The sequence below is a fragment of the Schistocerca piceifrons genome, chromosome 3 (genome assembly GCF_021461385.2).
Source record: "Schistocerca piceifrons isolate TAMUIC-IGC-003096 chromosome 3, iqSchPice1.1, whole genome shotgun sequence".
Classification (NCBI taxonomy): Eukaryota; Metazoa; Arthropoda; class Insecta; order Orthoptera; family Acrididae; genus Schistocerca; species Schistocerca piceifrons.
Window position 1 is genome coordinate 780,003,408 of NC_060140.1, and position 17,071 is coordinate 780,020,478.

Sequence of the window (17,071 nt, forward strand, 5' to 3'; positions counted from 1 at the left end):
CTTCAAAAGGAGGGATTAGGTAATTAGAGGTGGAGCACAAATTGGACTGGAGAAGGAAACTGGTCACATCCTTTTCAAAAGAATCATCCTGGCATATGCCTTACATGATTTACGGAAACCACAGAAAAATTGCTAAATGGGGATTCAAAGTGCCATCATTAATGTACCATGTCAATTAGAAAAATAATTTTGCATTTTACACTTTCAAACCCTTCTAGTCCAAGTAAAATTTTTCTGCCAAAGATACTAGTAAAAATTAGATAATGTAAGGATACTTACATCATCTTGCTGGTACCCTTGCTCAATGTCAGAGGTTTCTGTGTCATCTGATTCACTAGTATCAAAACCCATAAATGCTCCATTTGTTGCATTAGGTGTATTGCTGATGCGTTTTGTCATTTTTACCATACGCTACAACAAAAAAAAATACAAGTAAAAATTAAACAACACATCGATCCTATGTATTAAAAATTAACATGACTCATGTATAAAGACTTGTCCCAATCAATAAGAGAACAATAAAAGAAGTTGCACTGGCTAAAAAGTCTTATTATCTGAGCAAGGCAATGAGATCACAACTCTACTATGGTTACCCAAGATGTGAAAAGAATACCCATGTTACCACAATGACCTATCAGTTGGTTGTAATTGATCATTAGTGGGTTCACATCTGGATAAAGCAGATTATTGCATGCACTATATTCCTGCATCTTTAAGGGAGACATACAAAAGACTGATGCAAAATGTGTTTGCGCTTACATCTTGAAAGTGAGAATTTTTCACAACGTGATGGAAACACAAAGTAAGAGGCTGCGGTATTCTATCTCAACAGTGCTCACTGTGCAGGTTTCCATGGAAGGAATGAATGAATGGCATCCGGTATCTCCATGTGATACTAGCCAAATATGTGACAAACCCCCTCTCACTTGACGAATACTGTTATGTGAGCGACGGCCACTGTAGCCGTGCGGTTCTAGGCGCTTCAGCCCGGAACCGCGCGACTGCTACGGTCGCAGGTTCGAATCCTGCCTGGGGCATGGGTGTGTGTGATGTCCTTAGGTTAGTTAGGTTTAAGAAGTTCTAGGGGATTGGTGACCTCAGATGTTAAGTCCCATAGTGCTCAGAGCCATTTGAACCATTTGTTATGTGAGCACAGGTTTTCTCCCCAAGTGCTACCTGGTCCATCAGAACCTAAGGTTTCAATGTCAGATGAAAGATTACTACTAAATTAATATAACAGATAGCAAGCTGCCATTTCGATGAATCTGAATAAACAGGAAATGATAACTTTGTCTTTGCCTGTCAGTATCTTGAATCTTTGCCCCTTATCGTACTTGAATTTATATTTAGTTTTTGGTAAATACTCAAAATACATACTCCAGTAAGAATCCGTCCATGTTTTTAATCCAGACCATATCCTAACATACAGTGCTGATCTCCTAAGTTGTAATTTCAGGTGCATATTGTATATAGTTTCAATTATTTCTACTCAAAATGTCAAGTGAAACTAGCCTTTCTATTGAATGAAGTGGGTAGTAAACTAATAAAAAGGTATCACAGAATGTGATTTGCTTGATCATAAACAGTCCCTCCAAAAACACCCCTCAGAGATAGTTTATTTCACTAAATTTCCAAACTATGTTTTATATCAATGAGCCAAAACATGAGCACCTGCTGGAACGCAATGCAGCAGTGTTTTTACATGGCAAGGATTCAACAAGTCCTTGGTAGCTTTCTTCAGGTACGCAGAACCAGATACCTATGCACAGGTTAAGCAATTCCTGTAAATTATGCCTGTAGTTTGTGGGTGCAGAGCTGGTGCCCTTAATCTCCCACGTGTTCCATTGGGTCCAGGTCAGGCGAATTTGTTGACCAAGACACCAATATGAGTTCACTGTCATGTTCCTCAAAGCACTGTACCATGATTCTGGTCTTGTGATATGGGCAGGTACCCTACTGAAAGATGCCGTCAGCTCTCTGAGCGCATGACCTTTGATCCCGCCGATAAGGCGGCGCTACGTCATCTTGGCAGCGCGCCAGCCGCGGACTTAGCGCACAGCGGACGGGAGCACCTAGTACGGCTAGTGCTCCCATCTGGGATAACGCGCCGCTGGCACTGTGAAATATTCTAAGTCCGGATCAATGTCATGCGCTATCGCGCGTCTATAAAGGCGAGCGCAGCCGGTGGAGCCGATCATTCGCGCTGCTGCTGCTGCACAGGCAACTGCATTGAACGCTGCCAAGATGCTTTACAGAAGATACCGTCGTCGTGCAAGACAGACAATATATAAAACAATTGAAGACGTCGAGCATGAAGGAATGCAAGTAGTTTGCTGTAATGTTCATGTAGTCCACAACTGTCATGATGCCTTTGATTACTACCAGAGAACCCACTGAAGCCGGACTTAAAGACGATCATAGCATAATATTGTCCCCACTGGCCAGTGCCTGTGGCACAGCGAATGTTTTATGCAGCTGTCTGCCTTGATGGCATTGTATCCAGTCATGACCACAGACCTAGTGTAACAAGAAACGTGATTCATCTGACCACATGTAACATTTTCACTGGTGCATGGTCCAATCCATTGATGCATGGTCCAATGATCTCATGCCCACTGCAATCTTAACTGATGATGTCATTTGGTCAACATCTGAATGGGTAGGTGTCATCTGCTGAACAGCTTCATGTTCATCAATGCATGCTGAGTGGTGTGCCCGAAACATTTGTGCCTGCACCAGCATTGTACTCTGTTATCAGTTCTGAAACAAATCACTTACTATCCTGCTTTGCAGAACATGTAAGTCTCCTAGCACACATTCTGTGATGTGGCGAAGGCATCAAACACCTTGTCATCTAATCGTGGTTTTAATGTCCTTCAACCACTTTCTGTTGCTGCTCACAAAAGCAAATGTGTGAACAGTTTTACCACGTCAGAGATGCTTGTTCCCAGGTGCCACACCATAATAATCTATCCCTTGTAAAATTTACTTGTGTCAATGGACTTCCCCCTTTCGAGCCGATATTGACATCAGAATGACTCTCCAATCGTTCTGCTCCGCTTATGTACTTTCTGTTGTGACTCGCCGATCATTCACAGTGCCGTCGCGCAATTAGGCGCATTGTCTACATGCAGCGCTGGCTGCCAGCCACGCAGCAGCCATGCCACCTAAGCGACCAGCCAGCCAGCGGCCACTAGGCTTGGACTCAGTGCTCATTCAAATGTTACCGTGTTCACATGTCTTGCTTTGTCAACTTGCTCAGTGACTTATATGTGTTGTATCGTTTCGAAATATGTGTGTTCAACTTGACATTATAACAATTTGCGACGAGGTAGTGGATTTTTCCTTTTCATTGTTGACCCACAGGTTTGCATGGCTACTGTCGAGCAACTATTGCAAGGTCTCATTCAACAGCAAACGCTTCTCACATCGGCGATTCACGATTTCGGCGCGGCATCAAATGCGGGCGTTTCTCGTTGTTGTCTATACCTCCTTTTCCTCCTTACGACCATATGGCGGAAGACTGGTCTGATTACGAAAAATGTCTTCGACAGCACTTCTCGGCCTTTCATGTCATGTACGAACAAACAAGTAAGTATCTGTTCCTTTCATGGATTTCACCTCAAATGTATCGGTTGTTGTCGCAAATGGCTCCTTTGAAAGATCCTGCGTCTTTGTCTTTTGCTGAAATGTGCTCACTTCTGTCCGTATATTTTCATAAGCAAATGCATGTGGTAGCCTCTCATGTTGCCTTTTATCGTTGTCAAAAACAACCGCATCAATCCTATCGCACTTGGGCTGCTGAACTTCACGGCCTCAGTCGAAAGTGTCAATTTGTTACCGATGTTCACAAAGAATCCTATGCTGATTCCATGGTCCGAGATGCTATTATCCGGTCGGCGCCCGACAAAGACGTTCGGCAACGTGCCTTTCAGTTGGCCAATCCGACTCTAGATGAAGTCCTATCCATTGCGCCGTCTTTTGAAATTTGTTGCGCCGCTGGGACGCAAATAGAGGCATGGGGCGACGTCGGGGAAATACAGCCCCTGAGCGCTGTTGAAGATGCGTGCGGTGAGTCCCTGCCGGCCGACGTGGCCGCAGTACGCTCCCACGCGCAGCCTCGGCCTAACCGTAAACAACCCTCTAAGAAACTGCAGCACAACCCTCGGCAACTCCCTTCATGTCCGCAGTGTTTTACGAAACATTCACGGGAGGGCTGTCCCCAACGTTGGGCCATTGTCACAATTGCAAAAAGAAGTGTCATGTATCTGCCGTTTGCAAATCCGACCGCATACACGATGTTCATGACCGTGACGCTAATGCTGATTCTGCTTCTGCGTTGTCTGTCAATTGCACTTCTACCCTTTCAGGGAGGTTATTCCTCACTGTCCAAATCCTTGGTCGGGATGTTCGCGTTCAGGTGGATACTGGTTCTGCTGCCACTATAATTAATTCTCAGACGTATCTTCAGTTGGGTTCTCCACTCCTATCACCTGTCACTCGGCAATTACGGACATAAAATAAACAGAAGATTTCTCTCTTGGGGCAATTTAATGCTGAGGTATCTTACAAATCCATCGTTCGCACTGTTCCCATATTTGTGGTCGACCAGAGTAACGCAGAGAATCTTTTTGGTTTCGATGCCTTTCACGTTTTTGGGGTCTCCATAGATGGCTCTGTCAATATCGTCTCTGATGCTATTCCTTATGCTCAATTGGATTCCTCGTCGACGACATTTTCGTCCCTTTTTTCTCCTGGGTTAGGCCGTGCAAACGACTTTGAAGCTCATATCATGCTCAAACCCACTGCTCGGCCTAAGTTTTTTCGGGCTCGGCCCATTCCTGTGGCCCTTCGGGATCAGGTAAAATGGGAGCTGGATCGTCTCACTAATTCAGAGGTCTTGCTTCCTGTCACTTCCAGTGAGTGGTCCTCTCCTGTCGTTGTTGTTACTAAGCCCAATGGTGATATTCGTCTCTGTGGCGATTTTAAAGCCACTGTAAATGTGCAATGCCTCATCGACACTTATCTCATGCCCGACCTGAAGAATTGTTCACTAAACTTGCGGGAGGCCAGTATTTTTCTAAAACTGACCTGTCATAAGCTTATCATCAACTTCCTCTCGATGCTGCTTCCTGGCAGTTTCTGGTCCTTAACACGCCTTTCGGCCTCTATCAACACCAACGATTGCCATCCGGGGTTGCCAGCACCCCTGCTCTCTTTCAGAGATTCTTGGAACAATTATTGCTCCCTGTCCCTGGGTGTATAAATTACATGGACCACATTGTTGTCACTGGCTCTACCACTGAAGAACATCTTCAGAACCTCCGCACCCTTTTTCTTGTCTTACAGACTGCCAGTCTTAAGTGTAATCTTCAGAAGTCACAACTTTTTCAGGAATCTATCACGTACTTGGGGTTTCAACTCCCTCGGGATGGTATTCGTCCGCTTCAGCAAACTGTCGCTGTGATCGATGCCCTTCCTTGCCCTACATCTGTTAAGGAGCTGCAGGCCTTCTTGGGGAAAATAGCATACTATCACAAGTTTTTACCGTCTACTGCTTCGATGGCTCAGCCGTTGCATCGTCTGTTGCATAAAAACGTGCCTTTTCACCGGTCCGCGTCATGCGATGTGGCTTTCCAGAAATTGAAAACTATGCTGAAACAGGCCCCGTGCCTGGCTACTTATCGACCTGGCCAACATCTTGTTCTGGCCACGGACGCGGTCGGTGCAGTCCTTGTGCACCGTTTTTCTGACGGCTCTGAACAACCCATTGCTTATGCCTCCAAAACGCTCACGGATGCCCAACAAAAGTATTCTCAAATTGAAAAAAAACTTTGGACATTATTTATGCTCTTCATAAGTTTGGTGTTTTTCTCTATGGATCCAAATATCATCTTGTTACGGATCACAAACCACTTGTTTCCTTGTTTCATCCATCATCGTCACTTCCCGACAAGGCTGCACACCGTCTCCAGCGTTGGGCTCTTTACTTGTCTCATTTCAATTATGACATTCATTTCCGGCCGACGGCTCAACATGCAAATGCTGATGCACTGTCTTGCCTTCCCATGGGTCCTGATCTGGCATTCGATAGGGATGAACTTTTGTGTTTCCACCTGGATGTTGCTGAGTAGCGGGTTGTGGACGGATTCCCCATCACCGAGGACTGGCTGGCGGCTGCTACGGGTTCTGATCCTACTCTCTCCCGGGTTTTGCGCTGTATTCAGAAGGGTTAGACAGATCGTCTGTCTCCTAAGACTTCTGACCCATTGCGGAACTACAACGCTTTGCGCTACCGCCTCACAGCTAGGGATGGTGTTATCCTCCTTTCCACCGACAATGCTTCACCACGTGTTGTGGTACCTGCGTCTTTGCGTGTTTCGGTCTTGCGCCTCCTTCACAAAGGGCACTGGGGTGTCTCTCACACAAAATCTCTGTCATGTGTACTGGCCTGGCCTGGCATCGGCTCTGAAATAGCACACATGGTCGCTGCCTGCGGTCCTTGTGCATCACAGGCCGCCGCCCCGAAGTCATCTTTGTCACCGTGGCCTTCGCCTGAGACGCCCTGGGAGCGCATTCATGCTGACTTCGCGGGACCTTTTTTAGGTACTTATTGGCTCCACATAATTGACACCTACTCTAACTTTCCTTTCATTGTCCATCGTACGTCGCCTACCACCGTGGCAACCACAAGTGCTCTCACCCGCATTTTTTCTTTGGAAGGCCTTCCCTCTACTCTCGTTACTGATAATGGTCCGCAATTTGCCTCTTCCGAATTTGCGGATTTTTGTTCTCATCACGGCTTTATGCATGTCACGGCCCCTCCGTTCCATCCACAATCAAACGGTGAGGCTGAAAGACTGGTCCGCACATTTAAGGCTCAGATGCGGAAACTCCTGACTTCTTCTGCTGCTGATGATGCGCTTCTCCAGTTTCTGGTTTCTTACCGTTTCACCCCCATGGGTGACCACAGCCCGGCTGAGCTCTTACATTGCCGACAGCCCCACACACTACTTCTTCTTCTGCGGCCTTCCACCTCACGGCCGCGGGTGCCTTTGCTTGGCCAGTTCACCGCCAACGACCTTGTCTGGGTACGGGGATATGGCAGGTGGCCAAAATGGAGTCTGGGCCGCATCTTACGACACCGTGGCCGATGCCTGTATGAAATCCAGACGGACACAGGTGTTGCAGTGTGTCATTCGGACCAGCTTCGGCCTTGTGTGCCGGCAACGCCTGTTCTGAATGCCGCTACACCACCTTCGGCTCTACCTCACGCTCAGGATCTTGGCATCTCTCATTACTCACAACACAGCCCTCTCACCGTCATCTTGGTGCCAGTACAAGAACGGACGCCACCGGGAGACGTGCCCATGCAGGAACCAGATGACCATCATCTGTCGCAGCCAATCTACTCGCCTCCTTCCCATATGGACGCTGACACATCGCCCATGTCTCCTGTTTTATCCACTGGACTTGCCGCAACGGGCAGATTAGTGCACGGGGCCCCAGCTGATTCGACCCCTACATCTCCTGTCATCTCGACCCGTTATCATCGGGGACACTTCCGTCCTTATGGGAAGCCGCCTCCTCGAGACTTTACGGCCAGTCAAACAACACCTATGGACGTTAGCACTCTACAGGCCACCTCCATCACGACCAGTGCAAAAATTTCAAAGGGGGGAAAAGTGTTGTGACTCGCCGATCATTCACAGTGCCGCCCTGCAATTACGCACGTCATCTACATGCGGCGCTGGCTGCCAGCCATGCAGCAGCCACGCCACCTAAGCAGCCAGCCAGCCAGCAGCCGCTAGACTTGGACTCAGTGCTCATTCGAATGTTACCGTGTTCACATGTCTTGCTTTGTCAACTTGCTCAGTGACTTATATGTGTTGTATCGTTTCGAAACATATGTGTTCAACTTGACATTGTAACACTTTCCCTACAACATCACATGACGGGAATACCATCAAGTGGCATTCAATCTCAGGTGGGCTGTGGTCATTATGTTTTGGTTCGTCAGTGAATGTGCATATTCATCACTACCTTAATCACATTACATGTTCAAATCCACTAAAAGCATATTCACATAAAGTAAATTATTTTTTTAGAGTACTTTAATCTTTGGCCTTTTACATTCAGTAAATATTTTCAGCACAGGTCCTAATATTATTTTTCGCTTAAGTTAAAAATATTATATTTATTTCTTTCAATCTTGTCAACAGATATGAAATATTTACATCAGCTTTTATAAATGACGTGATTTTAAAATAGCCATAGTTGGCAAAGTGCACCAGCTGATTTCATAGTAGAGTAGGGTTAGTCAAATTTTGTGGCTGTCTTAAAAATGTGTGTTTAAAAGAGTCAACTATATTTCATTGGGAAGAATGTAAGGAGACTGCACTCAAATTAGCTGTGGTCAATATGTTGTTTAATGCATCAAGCATTAGAAAAGGCAGGTGTGACTGTGGCCCCAAGGTGCACCACTTTATGCTGAGACAAAGCTCATAAATAACAGATACAATTTTGCATTCATGTCCTGATTTCTAGAGTGGGTAAAAGAATTTTAGCAGCATATTTAATGAGGATGTCAAGTTGAGTGAAATTAAATTACATGAAAAAATTGCTTAGTCAGCTAACAACCTTGTCACACATGGACATTTGAAGACACGTCAAATATGATTCAAACCTGCGCATGTCAGATATGTCCATTATAACTGTTTATTCATTCATTACTTCATTAAATATATGTGAGCTATGGTACAAGTATTTGAAATCATTCTGACTGTGTCACTGACACTCCAGAAGCCGTCATTTATCTCTCTGGAATGTTCCTACTGTTCTACCACAACACTGCATGGATAATAGTGGCAGCCTGTATTGTTGCCAACACGTAACTGTGCTGTGAGGCAGGGCATACGAGACACTGTTAACCAGTAGTGGCAATATATTCTGGCCTCCCTCTAGCGCTCATAATCTCATATTGAAGACCTGTGTTGTAACAAAGTGATAATTCACACAGCATCAAAGTGAGTGACAAATCATAATCTTGATACACTGAAAAGGCTAAAAGCCTGTGGAGTGTGTATTGATCACTCAATAGTATGTGGTCATGACATGAGACTGATAAGCAACATGAAAGACTTAAATCTGATAATGATGTTGCACTGTACCTATCTTGTGTTTCCTAATTGTTGAAAAAGACTATAAATTTGGAGAAAGCAGGAGATTAAAAGTTGATGAGAGGAAGGATTTTTTTGTTTAGCTCTTGGTAAATTAAGCATGTCTCTTTCATTTTATATAATGTTTACATTGTCACAAAATTACCTGAATCATGTACTGAAAATCAGAACATGTCCGTGAATGAAAACAATCAATAATATTAAAAGTATGTTCATCACATAAACACAAAAATAACTGTCATTGCTAAACTGGGTTCTGAAGGGTGACAGCCCTGATTTATATACAATATTGAATTTTCTCTAATTGCCCAAAATTTTATTTACAAGAAGTTTCAAGAATCTTTCAAAACTCTTAAATATTTGATTTGGAGTTAATTCAAAATTTTTCAATCAAAACACCAGAAATGAAAATTTACCATCTCATCACACACTTTGCAACTTTAGCTGTCTCAAGTCTCATGTGGAGTTTTCTTACTTTTGAAATTATTTATTTCAGACATCTCAGCTGTATCTACTATCAATATTACTGTACATCCTTAAGGATAAAGAATACACAAAACTCTCTCATATGGTGCACTTGAAGTATTTTTCTGATGCAAAATATTGCTAATGCTTAAATTCTGACTTGTGACATCAAATAATCAATTACACCAGATATTTAAATTCTGATGTCTGCAGCTGAATATTATTTGCAAAAACAAAAATGAATGAAATTTTTCTACACTGGGGAACATTATTTCCCAATTAACACATTAGTGAGAAAGAACAGACTGTCGAAAGTTGCAAATGGGGAGGCTTGCATATAATAGAAACACTATGTTACATGCACAGAACAACTTTAATTACAGCTGCTAAAATATGGAAGTCACCAATACTGTCCTACCTTTGAACCTTTTCCTCTACCGCATTCAGGGTGCTTAGCATGGTACATGCAAAAGTATTTCCGATGGCCATTTAGCGACAGGACGGTCCCAATGCAATTCCTCGGATTTATGTTAAGATCTCTTGGTTCCGGTAAGCTCAGTGTTAGTAAACACTTGTACCACTCTAAAGCACGATCCAGCATCAAGTAGCCAAACATTAATGTCTTATTTCTGAAACAATGAGGGAAAGTTCTGTATAAAACATCAATTCAATAAATACAAACCAAAATGTCATAAAATGGCTGAATTTAATTGTTAATATTACTGTATGCAAAACATGAAAGTATAAGATTAGTTTCCAAGTTTGCCTTTGCCATACAGTCAGTCACACAGCAACTGACTTACAATAGTATAAGATGGACTTCAATGGAAGGAGGATCAAGTTAGCATTCTTTTCCAAATGCTTGTATGTTACTGAGTTTCTCTTCTATTCATATATAATGAACTAATTTTAATTTACATTTTGTTCATTTTACATTTATTTCCTGGGATGACAAATTTTCATATAACATACAGTCTGCTTAAAATTACTTGATAGTCGACATCTGTAACTTGCTGCTACAGTGTTGTCACATTGGCCACCAATCAGTTATAAGTGAACATAAGCACGGAAAATTACTTCACAAATGCTGTTAATGTGTAACACATAGCAATGTTGGATGTGGCTGCCGCTAGATATGTCAGAAACGTAAGATGCTCTGTCGAGAGCTGATTTTAAGTGACCAATGACTGTACTGCGGCACGAGATGGGTTTTGCAGACCTGAATTTAAACTCTTGTCCAAAGCTAACAACCACCTCAAGGTATGTAATGTATAAGAGATAGCGGTGGTCAACAATCTGTGGCAGAACTAAAATCACATTGAGTAAAAACTATAATCAAACTCTTTTGATTAGATTTTGAAGTAATTTTTTTTGACATCACACAAGATTTGAATCTACGACATTCCACATGGCAGGTTATTATGCTAACAATTGCACTAAAATACACCAAACACATCAAGAAAGAATACCAGACAAGGAACTGGAAGTGAACTGACCAACTGTTGTGTGGCAGTTTGGCAACGGTGAACAGTTCAGGTGCGATGTTGAGGAAACTGTCTTGAGCAGCTAAATTGACAGCCAACGCGTAATGGAAATATTTTAGATCTGGTAGCCACGAACAGACCAGACCTCATCGATGGTGTCAGTGTTGAGACAGGGATTAGTGATCATGATGTTGTCATTACGACTATGGTTACGAAAGTTAAAAAGTCGGTCAAGAAGGCTAGGAGAGAATTCTCACTAGAAAGAGCAGATAAGCAGTTGCTAGCACCCCACTTAGTAAAAGAATCGACTTTATTTCCGGTACGACGGACGTGGAAGAATTATGGGCAAATTTTAAACACATTGTAAATCACGCATTGGAGAAGTATGTGCCGAAAAAGTGGGTTACGGATGGAAAAGACCTACTGTGATTTAACAGCGCAATTCGGAGAACGCTCAGGAAGCAAAGACAGTTGCACTCGCGGTACAAGAAAGATCGGCAGAATGAGGACAGGCAAAAGTTAGTAGAGATTCATGCTGCTGTAAAAAGAGCAATGTGCGAAGCATACAACCACTACCATCGTCATACCTAAGCAAAAGATCTTGCGGAAAACCCAAGGAAATTCTGGTCTTACGTAAAAACGGTAAGTGGGTCGAAGGCTTCCATCCAGTCACTCACTGATCAGTCTGGCCTGGCAACGGAAGACAGCAAAACGAAAGCTGAAATTTCAAATTTAGGATTTGAGAAATCTTTCACACAGGAGGATCGTACAAACATACCGCCATTTGAGTCTCGTACAGATTCCCCTATGAAGGACATAGTGATAGACATCCCTGGGGTTGTGAAGCAGCTGAATAGGTTGAAAATAAATAAATCGCCAGGTCCTGATGGGATTCCAATTCGGTTTTACAGAGAGTACTCTACTGCATTGGCCCCTTACTTAGCTTGCATTTATTGCGAATCTCTTGCCCAACGTAAAGTCCTGAGCAACTGGAAAAAAGTGCAGGTGACGCCTGTAGCTGTATATAAGAAGGGTAGAAGGACGGATCCTCAAAATTACTGACCAATATCCTTAACATCGGTTTGTTGCAGGATTCTCGAACATATTCTCAGTTCGAATATAATGAATTTCCTTGAGACAGAGAAGTTGCTGTCCATGCATCAGCACGGCTTTAGAAAGTATTGCTCCTGCGAAACGCAACTCGCCCTTTTTTCACAAGATATCTTGCGAACCATGGATGAAGGGTATCAGAAGGATGCCATATTCCTTGGCTCCCAGAAAGCGTTTGACTCGGTGCCCCACTGCAGACTCCTAACTAAGGTACGAGCATATGGGATTGGTTCCCAAATATGCGAGTGGCTCGAAGACTTCTAAGTAATAGAAACCAGTACATTGTCCTCGATGGTGAGTGTTCATTGTAGGTGAGGGTATCATCTGGAGTGCCCCAGGGAAGTGTGGTAGGTCCGCTGTTGTTTTCTATCTACATAAATGATCTTTTGGATAGAGTGGTGTACGGGAAGGTGTCGTCGTTGAGTAACTGTAGGAGGATACAAGATGACTTGGACAGGACTTGTGATTGGTCTAAAGAATGGCAGCTAACTCTAAATATAGAATGTAAATTAATGCAGATGAATAGGAAAAAGAATCCCGTAATGTTCGAATATTCCATTAGTAGTGTAGCGCTTGATACAGTCACATCGATTAAATATGTGGGCGTAACAATGCGGAGCGATATGCAGTGGAACAAGCATGTAATGGCAATTGTGGGGAAGGCGGATAGTCGTCTTCGGTTCATTGGTAGAATTTTGGGAAGATGTAGTTAATCTGTAAAGGAGACCCGCTTATAACACACTAATATGACCTATTCTTGAGTACTGCTTGAGCGTTTGGGATTCCTATCAGGTTGCATTGAGGAAGGACACACAAGCAATTCAGAGGCGGTCTGCTAGATTTGTTACTGGCAGGTTTGATCATCAAACGAGTGTTACGGAAATGCTTCAGGAACTCGGGTGGGAGTCTCTGGAGGAAAGGAGGCGTTCTTTTGGTGAATTGCTACTGAGGAAATTTAGAGAACTAGCATTTGAGGCTGACTGCAGTACAATTTTACAGCCGCCAACTTATATTTCGTGGAAAGACCACAAAGATAAGATAAGAGAGATTAGGGCTTGTACAGAGGCATATAGGCAGTCATTTTTCCCTCGTTCTGTTTGGGAGTGGAACAGGGAGAGAAGATGCTAGTTGTGTACGAGGTACCCTCCGCCACGCACCGTATGGTGGATTGCGGAGTATGCATGTAGATGCAGATTGGAGGAAACCAGCTCCCCACACTTGATAGGTCAACTATCAAGTAATTTTAATTAGACTATAGCTAAAGCACTTGCCAGAAGTGTTTAAATTCCTGCAACAGGGAAAGACTAAACAGACGCCCTCAGACAATTAGGAACTCTATAGAAATTAATTCCAAAAAACTGAATTAGATTATTGTTTTGGAGAAATATAAGTAACACACAAACTTGTATTACAATGATAATCACTTGTGAAAATTGAAAAACTATGAGAGAACTTGGCTGCCCCGCACTTGCCTTCAGAAGACAAAATTCCATTGCTACCAATACTAGTAAAATTATTATTTAACTTTCAGAACCGTTCTACAGGATGGGCATGGAAAGGTTGTGAAGGAGGTTGAAGTCATTCAGGCACCAGGCTGAGAGGGTCACAAGTCATAAGGGGTGGGTCCCTCTCAACCTGGTATTTGAGTGGCAGCGCAACCACCATTTCCAAACCTCCCCCCCTCCCCCTCTCCCCTCCTGAGAATGGGGTTAAGGGTTCTGAAGGTTATGTAACAACTTTTCAATTTTGATGTTTCTATCAGCAGCAGTGCAATACCACCTCCTGGTGATTATACTAGCATTGTACCATTGTACCTCCAGGGTTTCAGAAGACAACTGCACGAAACTATGAGACATACAGAAAATAGCACATATCTGGGGTAGAGAACCTCTCCAAGTTTCGATATGTAATCTGCACTGCGGCGTAAATGCAGAGAGCAACAGTACCTGGCAGGTACGTCAGAACATGATGTATAATGGAGCAATGTGTGCGTCGTGGTCCTTGACTTCACTAAATGTGAGTCAACTGTGATGGTTCTGCGATGATTTCATACCAAATACCAAGTAAGAGTTCAAATGGACAAATCAATCTGTGGGTGGCACAACATTTTCAGTGAGCATGACTTCTTGTATGATGCAAACACTAACATTATTAATAAAGCAGCCTAATTAAAGCAATGTATGACATATGTGAGCCATCCAAACTAAACCAGGTATCTAACAAGGCAGCAGTCTCTTGCTTCCCACATTACTATAATGGATGAAGTAACAAAAAGAATTAAAAGCTGAACCACAGCAAATAACTTACAAATGTGACTGAGACAAGTGCCTTTGCTAAGAGCACGTCATCGCAAGCAGTGCCTCCCCTGGGCTCATGACCATATTGGTTGGACCCTAGAAGGCTGGAAACATGTGGCAATGTCAGACGAGTCCCGATTTCAGTTGGAACAAGCTGATGGTAGGGTTCACATGTAGGCCCAAGTTTTCAACAAGGCACTGTGCAAGCTGATGGTGGCTCCACAACGGTATGGGCTATGTTAAAATGGAATGGACTGGGACCTCTTGTCCAAATGGACTGCTTGGAGACCATCTGCAGCCATTCATGGACTTCATGTTCCCAAAGAATAATGGAATTTTTACGGATGACAATGTGCCATATCACTGGGCCACAACTTTTGTGACTGGTCTGAAGAACATTCCGGACAATTTCAGCAAATGACTTGGCCACCCAGACTGTCCAACATGAAACCCACTGAACATTTGTGGGACATAATCAAGAAGTCAGTTTGTGCACAAAATCCAGCTATGACAACACTTTCACAATTATGGATAATTATAGAGGCAGCATAGCTCAATATTTCTGCAGGGGACGTTCAGTCCATGCCTTACTGATATGCTGCACTATGCTGGGAAAAAAGAGGTCCAACATGATATTAGGAGGTATCCCATGACTTTTGACAACTTAGTGTAATACCTAAAACAAATTACAGTCCTACATAACAAGCAAATAGGGTCTAAAATTTAATAAATTTTGTATCACAACTATATCCTGCCCCAGTGGTTTCAATTTGAAACCATTCATCAAAGCAGTAGTATGAACTCAAGAGACTTTTGCAATTGCTTTCGATATACAGTAAAACTTCCCTTAATGGACATTTGCCGATCTTTAACGGACAGACTCCTCTCAATAGTAGACATTTTAAAACTCTCTTGCAAAATAACATTAGCCCTTATGGTAAAATTCATTCAAATGGTGGACTTTATCAATAATGGATGCTGGCACTGAAATGTATCCCTCAACAACAATTGAAGCTTCTTAATGATGGTTTGTGTGAAAGAAGAAGATGGTTGTAAATTAAATGGCAGCAATCATTATCACAAATTTCCATGTTTTATTATGTTAAAGTGCATACTGTCTCTGTCTTGAAACACGAGAGCTTATATACTGCAGTACTAAGATGTAATAAAAATGGAAGAGGTTAACACCAAATGAAAAGATCAAGATCATCAATGTCTACGAAAAGGAACAGTTTAGTGTTAAAGACATGGCCACAATGTTCGCTATCGGAAAAACAGTTCAGTGGCTGTTTAAGCAACAAAGTGACATGCTGAAATTGTGTACTGGAAATGATAACCTTGCTAGTAAACGCACTTTTCCCAATGCACCATGCATTATACACCATGCACTATTTGACTTTTGGTTCTGCCATTTGCAATCGCCAAGGAGTTAGGGCGTCACATTTTAAAACATCTGTAGGTTAGGTTGACAAATTTAGGAGTAGGCACAACATATCATTTCTAACCGTGTGTGGTGTATCCAGGTTAGGTGGACTTGTCAGACTGGCAAAACCAGGTTACAGGAATATGTGAACATTACAAAGAAAGAAACATTTTAAGTATGACGAGACTGGTCTTTTCTTCAGAACTCTTCCTCGTAAAACAATGGCCTCGAAAGAAAAAGAATGACTCACTGTTTGTTTTACTGTGCATTAATACAATAGGAGAATTTGAAAAGCTTTAATTATTAGAAGGCTAAAGTGCAAAGCTACGATGCTTTGCAGGTACTGACTTGGGTAAACTGAATGAGGAGTGAGTGATATGCCATTAAACAATCTGGGATGACGAGGGTAATAATGACTGAATGATTGCTGGCATTTGATAGAATAAAGGAAAGTGATTTTGTTTATGGATAATGCCACTTCGCATTGTGATGCTGCACTAAAAAATGTGAAAATAACATTTTCCACTAAATTCAACTTCAAGTTGCCAACCACTGAATCAGGGGATTATTCACAATTTCAAACTGTTTTACAGGCAAAAAGTGTTGAAGCATACTTGTGTTTCATCTCGAATGGACAATGTTAAATCTGGTAATGAACTCCGAAGATCTATTCGTGTACTGGATACAATTCTTTGGATTTCTTCAGCCTTAAACCAAGTAACAACCACTACAACCAGCAACTGTTTCAGTAAGACAGGGTTCATTTTTAATGACTGTGCTTCAGCAATTGACAATGGTGTCGAAGAAAACAACCTGAAGGAACATGAGCATAAATTTCAGACTTTAGTAGAGGAATCTGGCAGGATCTGAAGAATATGCCAATATTAATGATGTGTTCACAGAAAGTACATCAACTACTATACGTGAACTTATCCAACAGCTTCATAAAGAAGGATGTGGTTACAATGTCGAGAATGGACAACTGGATGAAGATGTAGATGACATAACTGAAGCTGAAGCAGTAAAAAAACTGGAACACTACTTTTCAGTGAAAAGTGATGAAGGGTGGCTCAGTTTAATGTTAACTGTTGAAACACATCTTGGGAAGACATT

The 17,071-nt window shown here is 42.6% G+C and overlaps 1 protein-coding gene across 1 annotated transcript in view; it reads right to left on the minus strand.

The window, feature by feature from the left end:
• LOC124788021 (dnaJ homolog subfamily C member 16) overlaps positions 1–17,071 on the minus strand; it is a 176,346-nt gene that overhangs the window by 11,370 nt on the left and 147,905 nt on the right. Inside the window, exons 11-12 of the mRNA XM_047255082.1 lie at positions 10,063–10,273; positions 280–411 (exon numbers count right to left, since the gene is read on the minus strand). Of these exons, the coding sequence (XP_047111038.1) occupies positions 280–411; positions 10,063–10,273 (343 nt within the window). The remainder of the gene's footprint in view (positions 1–279; positions 412–10,062; positions 10,274–17,071) is intronic.